This window comes from Nematolebias whitei, chromosome 3, assembly GCF_014905685.2.
Source record: "Nematolebias whitei isolate Nwh7 chromosome 3, NemWhi1, whole genome shotgun sequence".
Lineage (NCBI taxonomy): Eukaryota > Metazoa > Chordata > Actinopteri > Cyprinodontiformes > Rivulidae > Nematolebias > Nematolebias whitei.
In genome coordinates, this window is record NC_056500.1 from 38734217 (window position 1) to 38740968 (window position 6752).

The 6752-nt window shown below is 44.5% G+C and overlaps 1 protein-coding gene across 1 annotated transcript in view; it reads right to left on the reverse strand.

Moving 5' to 3' along the window:
- Nucleotides 1–6752, reverse strand: part of gpr83 (G protein-coupled receptor 83) — an 81076-nt gene that overhangs the window by 5533 nt on the left and 68791 nt on the right. Inside the window, exon 3 of the mRNA XM_037698249.1 lies at nucleotides 4423–4556. Coding sequence (XP_037554177.1) covers nucleotides 4423–4556 — 134 coding nt within the window. The remainder of the gene's footprint in view (nucleotides 1–4422; nucleotides 4557–6752) is intronic.

Consider the following 6752-nt stretch of genomic DNA (forward strand, 5'->3'; position numbering starts at 1 on the left):
AGGCGGTTCTGATTGATCTGAATGAGTGTGGGTAACATGAGTCTGCTGGAGGGAGAAAAGGAGCCCACCAATATCTCCCTTATTGACGGGCGGTCTCGTTTCCCCGGAATGGGCAGTTGGCTATATAGTGACCGGGGTTGCCACAATAAATGCACAAATTTGTATCTCGACGTCTTTGTTTCTCCTCTGTAGACAGATGAGATCGACCTATCTGCATAGGTTCGGGTTCCGGAGGTTCAGAGAAACGTCTGGTCGAAACTGCAGGTTGACTGGGAGGCAAGCCTGGAAATGAGTCTCCCTGGGACTTGTATTTTCCCAGTGGTGTTCGGTGTAAACGAGGCTCACCTGAAGGCATCGCGGAACCGGAAGTGGTGAAGCGGTGGGAATTGTAGTTCCTTTCTCTTCGCCATTCCCAGAAGCGTTCGTCTAAAGCTACTGCCAGGTCTATGAGCTCGTCGAAGCTTTCGGGTTCGTCCCGTGCAGCGATCTGGTCCTTGATGGGGTCAGACAGAGAGTGTAAAAAGGTATCTTGCAGTGCCGTTTCATTCCATCCGGTCTGGGCCGCGAGAATGCGGAACTCGAGGGCGTACTCCGCGACAGGTCGACTGCCCTGGCGTAGTCCGAGAAGCCGCTTTACGGCGTTCGGCTCCCGCAGCGATCGATTGAAAATCTTCAGGAACTCCTTTAACAAGGTATCAAATGAAGCAGTCTCAACGTCATGGAACTGAAAATAAGAATTGGCCCAACGAAGTGCATCACCCTTTAATTGGTTAATGAAATACGTGATCTTAGCAGAGTCAGATGAATAGAGCTGAGGGGCTCCCTTGAAGGCAAGCTTACATTGTATGATGAATCCTCCACACAGGCTGGGGTCTCCGGAAAAATATTCAGAGGGTTTAATTATTACCTGTTGGTTTGTTGGTGTGACTTCTGGTATTGGGTTGGAGGAGTTGTTTACAGGAGATGTACTAGATTCTGTAGAAGAAGGAGAGGATCTTTGTCTAAAAAAGTTAAATCTGGTCCTCTGGACATTCAAAAAAACCCAAAACAAAGCAAAACAACAAAAAATGTAGAAACGTTTTGTCTCTCGTCCGAGAGACTTCTTCAGTCTGAGGTGCTGTTTTCAGCTCAGTCTCTTAAATAGCACCTTCTCAGAGTGGATCAACCAGTTTTGCTGATGACAACCAAAACCAGCTGATCACATGCTCAAGAAGGACCATCAGCCTAACAATGGATCATTAGCACCTGATGGCTGTTTACTATTCACAGAGGGTTGAGTGATACTAGCAATCACAGCATTGTAAGAGGGGGACAATTGAACACGTAGGCCTCCACCCCTGTTTAATGATGGACAGTTTCTTTTCACAAAGATGGCCTCCTTTACTCCTCTCTCAAACCATTGTTCCTCTCTATCCAGGATGTGCACATCTTCAACCCTGAAAGAGTGACCGCTGGCCTGGAGATGAGTGTAGACCGCAGAGTCCTGGCCTGATGATGTTGATCTTCTGTGCTGGGCCATCCTTTTGGCCAGTGGCTGTTTAGTTTCCCCGATGTAAGACTGATCACAGCCCTCCTGACACTGAACAGCATACACAACATTACTCTGTTTGTGCCGGGGGACTGGATCTTTGGGATGAACCAGTCTTTGCCGTAATGTATTTTGGGGTTTAAAAGCCACTGGGACGTTATGTTTAGAAAATAAACGTCTCAGTTTCTCTGATACTCCCTGAACATATGGAATGACCACTGGTCTGGGTCTGGGTTCCTCCTTTTCACCTGTTGGCTGACTGGAGTCCTGTTTGGGTTTCTTCTCTGCTTTTAGGAAGGCCCAGTTAGGATATCCACATTGCTCTAGAGCCTGTCTTGTGTGGGATTTCTCCTTCTGCCTGGCTCCTGAGCTAGTGGGGACGCTGTCTGCTCTGTGATACAGAGTCCTGATGACTCCTAACTTGTGCTCCAAAGGGTGATGGGAGTCAAACTGCAAATACTGGTCTGTGTGGGTGGGTTTGCGGTACACCTCAGTTTGCAAATGTCCTCTACCAGAGACTGAGACCTCACAGTCCAAGAAAGCCAACTTGCCATTTTTTTCATCTTCTCGTGTGAACTTGATGTATTTATCCACAGAGTTGATGTGGTCAGTAAAATGTTGGACTTCCTGAGATTTAATTTTAACCCAGGTGTCGTCAACATACCTGAACCAATGACTTGGTGGTGTCCCTGAAAAGGACGTCAAGGCTCTCTTTTCTACCTCCTCCATGTACAGGTTGGCAACAATAGGAGAAACTGGAGACCCTATAGCACACCCATGTTTCTGCCTATAATATTGCTCCCCATATGTGAAGTAGGTTGACTGCAGGCACAGTTTCAAGAGTTGACACAGTTCTGTGGAAAGCGTGGTTCTGCTGCTCAGAGTGGTGTCTGATTTTAATCTTAAATTGACCACCTCTACTGCATCATCAACAGGAATGCACATAAAGAGTGATGTGACATCAAAAGAGACCATTGTTTCATCAGTCTCCATGATGACATCCCTCACCTTATCCACAAAGTCCATGGTGTTCTGTATGTGGTGTTCTGAGCTGCCAACTAAAGGGATGAGTACAGACACCAGATATTTGGAAACATTGTAAGTGACAGAGTTAATCATGCTACAATTGGTCTTAAAGGTACACCTTGTTTGTGGATTTTAGGTAAACCATACAGACTGAGCTGAAAACAGCACCTCAGACTGAAGAAGTCTCTCGGACGAGAGACGAAACGTTTCTACATTTTTTGTTGTTTTGCTTTGTTTTGGGTTTTTTTGAATGTCCAGAGGACCAGATTTAACTTTTTTAGATTTTTCTACCTGGATTATTGAGCATGCATCAGGATATGAGAGGATCTTTGGTTTAGAGAAAAAAACATACCTCCAAGTTCTCTTAGATTCTCCTGGATTTCTTGCTGTTGGGTTAGAACTTATTGAAGTATCCCCTCTATTCTGGTAATTCATTCCATCTGCGAAGAGGACGAGGTCTGCTCGTTTCTGGTCTCGTTCTGGGTCTGTTTTGGCTGGAGCATTTCTGTAATGACTAGCGGAACCCAGATTGGTACAAGACCAGAACGAAGCAGACTCAGATCTTTAAAAGGAAGAAACAGTGTTTATTATATACAGTGTAGGGGGTTTATATACATATATGGCAGTCCTCCGGCGATCAGATGTAGGTGTCGGGAGCCAGGGTAGAAGGGGATCCACGACGCGCTCCAGTGATAGGGGCCGGGCGGAATGTACAAAGCAGGTCTGGCTGGAGGAAACAGGATGACAGGACTGGCAAACAGAATCCGCTCGACGAGTCTGGCAGATGAGTGGCACGACAGGTCTGGCAGGCAGGTGGTTGACGAGGCAACAAGGATGGAGTCAAACAGGCAGGGTACTGCGGGCATAAAGAACAAGGTAAGAGTATATCGTATACTCACACGTTTAGGCTGGAGGCATAAATACCAATAAGGCTCAATGCTCCAGCGATGAGTCACACAGGACTGCAGCCTTAAATAGAGGGGTTCCTCATCAGGTGGATGACCGTCAGCTGGTGTTAATTAACGGCCATCTTGGAGGAAGGCTGCAGACATTGGGACTCCTACACAGAGATGTTTCAGCTTCTTCAGCAGCTTTCAGCAGAAATCATTCAGCAATAAGCATTCCACCAGGGAATGAAGTTTCTCTAGTTATTTATTATGATCTTTGTAAATCAGTGCAGCTGATGTAAAACAACTGTTTTTATGACCAATATGTATTTGTTGTTTAATATTGTTAAAACTTCATTACTGCACTTAAATGAACATATTTATTTAACAACACTTTGATTAACCTGAACACTTAAAAATAACATTATAGAAGAGCATTCTCACTTAATAAAACTAAATATTGAGCTAAATTAAGCAGGTTGAGTTAGCTTTTGTTGCATCATCTTCTTCTTAGTTCAGAATTTAAATTTGTGTAGAAACTGTCACGGGAACTTGGGTAAAGGTCATGGATGTTATCACTTAATGTTAAATTAATGTAGAACCATGTGTGTGAGTTAGAGTTGTTTGGTCTGAACAGAGAGGAGCCTGCACACCTGATGAACTCCAAGGCCTCTGGAAGCTGGACAGCAGAGGCTGTCTTGACCTTGAATTCTGCCCCCTCTCAAGTAAAAACTGGGTTGAAAGATCTTCTTGTATCCTCAGTGTGGCTTATTTGAGTAATGAGATAAAAATAGGATAATTAATTTATCAAACAGAAATGACCGTTTGAAGATAAAAAAGGGGGGGGGGCAATAAAATCCGCCTAGCAATAAATCTCTATAAAGACTTTCTGCTCGTCTGTTTAATTAGTTTTCTGTTTGTTTCTAAGCTCATTAACAAGCAGCTCGCCTCACAGACATGTCGGGCTGTTCAGAGTTTTACCTGTAGGTGAACGTCAGGAGTTTTTGGTAGATTGCATGTGGGAGGGAGAAGCAGGTGGCCATTATCCAGATAAGAGAGACCCAAACACCTCCCTGTGATGGAGTCATGCGTGGTCGGAGGGGATGTAAAATCACCTGAGGAGAAAAAAAAAATTAACAAGCACAGATCAGCTCTTTTGCACACACACACACACACACGCACAGTCAGTGCAAAGCATCTGAGTAATCCACAGTACAATCAGCCGAGCCAACGTGAAGCAGAGAAAACAGCAGCATTCACATCATGCCTCATCTTTATTTTGCTGATAATCAACCTGTGGCTGTTCTCGTCAGATAAAAAAACCTTTAATTGAATTCGTGATATAATAGAATGTGAGTTTGTTTGTTGCAGATAGGAGCTCTTTTCAGCGGCTAACAGAAGAGGCACATTGTACAAAAAGCAATTGTCAGACAGCTGCTAACAAGAAGAAGAGAGGCTTCCTGTTCCTCTGCAAGCCAAGAAATTAAATCTAGTTATGCTGCTTTCTGCACAACTAAAGACACTCTTTACCTTTTTCAAGGCACAGACCTCATCTCTTTTTATTCAGCAGAGATTCTGATTTCTTTCTTTGAATGGAGTTTTATTCTGAATAAAATCAAACAGGGGAATTTTGCTGTTTTCAATGAAACACAAACTTGGATATGGTATTTATTTTTACCTAAATTTAGAGCCAGAACACACATTAAAGACAGTTTAGAAGTTGCAGTGTTGGTGCAGACTAACTGTTCTCCAGGACCTATAGCAACGAGACCATCCATCCATCCATTATCTTTACCCGCTTATTCCATTTTGGGTCACGGGGGTCGCTGGTGTCCATGTCCAGCAATCACTGTGCGAGGGGCGGGGTACACCCTGGATGGGTCGCAAGTCTATCACAGGGACACATAGAGACAAACGAGACAAACAACCATTCACTCTCTCACTCACACCTAGGGACAACTTAGACTTACCAATCAGCCTAACATGCATGTTTTTGGTCTGTGGGAGGAAACCGGAGCACCCGGAGAAAACCCATGCATGCACGGAGAGAACATGCAAACTCCACCCAGAAAGGCCCCCGGACCGGGGTTTGAACCAAGGACCTGCTCGCTGAGAGGCAGCAGCTCTACCAGTTGCGCCACTGTACTGCCGCAATGAGACCTCCTTAGAGGTTTTTACTTTAAAGAAGAAATTCCCTTTTTTTTCTTGTTTGCTGAAAATTTTTCACTTCTCATCGAAGACGCCTTTTCAATTTGAACTCAGTGTGGAGTCGTGACCTTTAAAACTGCAGTGAGGTGCTTTGTTGATTTTCCTGAACTCACACTGGGCGGCTGTGGCTGAGTGGTTAGAGCAGTCGTCCTCCAATGCAATAGTTGGGGGTTCGATTCCACCATCAGTCACATGCCGAAATGCCCCTTGGCAAGACACTGAACCCCTCACTGCCTCCGATGTGTGTCCCATCGGTGTATGAATGTGATAAAGCTCTGATTAGTCCCTGTATAGATCTAGTAGAGTGCTGTATGAATGGGTAAAGGAGGACACAGATTGTTGTAAAGAGCTTTGAAGGGAAGTCTGACATTGTCATTGTTGTATGTTTCTATACAATGATGAAATTAGTTCTCTGCATTTAACCCATCACACCTGAGATACACCCAGGTGGAGCAGTGGGCATCTACAAAAGTGCCCGGGGAGCAATTAGGGATTAGGTGTCTTACTCAGAGACACCACGACATATGGGAATGGCTGGGAGTTGAACCGCAACTTTCTGGTCCAAAGTCGGCTGCCCTGCCTCTACTCCATCTCAGCCCCCAACTTGAGTTGAGTATCTTAATAGAAAGACAGTCCATTTACCATTTTCATGCGCATCTCCTTCCCCTCTCTCCTGAGGGCCATTAGGGTCTTTATTGGCCTGCTTGTGTAGATGTTAGTGGTGGGGGTGGTTGTGTGGGGGATATAGTCTTTAGCTGCATTCCGTCACAAACATGGATGATTATGAATAATTTTTCTAAAGTCAAACATCAATTTTGGTCATATTAATCTGCTTCCATCAGTCAGCAGAATTTCTCCTAGTAGAGTTACCGTAGCCACCTTAATTGAGACGTGCGTTTTCCCCCGTCATGTGATAAAGGGGGAATTGAGCATGCTGTCCATCTCTCTGTGCTGTGAGCATGAAAACTTAAAAAATAAGTGATGTGCAGAGTTCAGTTTTGGTGTGTGGCAGCTTCTAGTCGTAAGACAGTTTATATTGTGTTGTCACGTCATAATCAAAGATGGCTGCTGCTGTTATATATATATATATATATATATATATA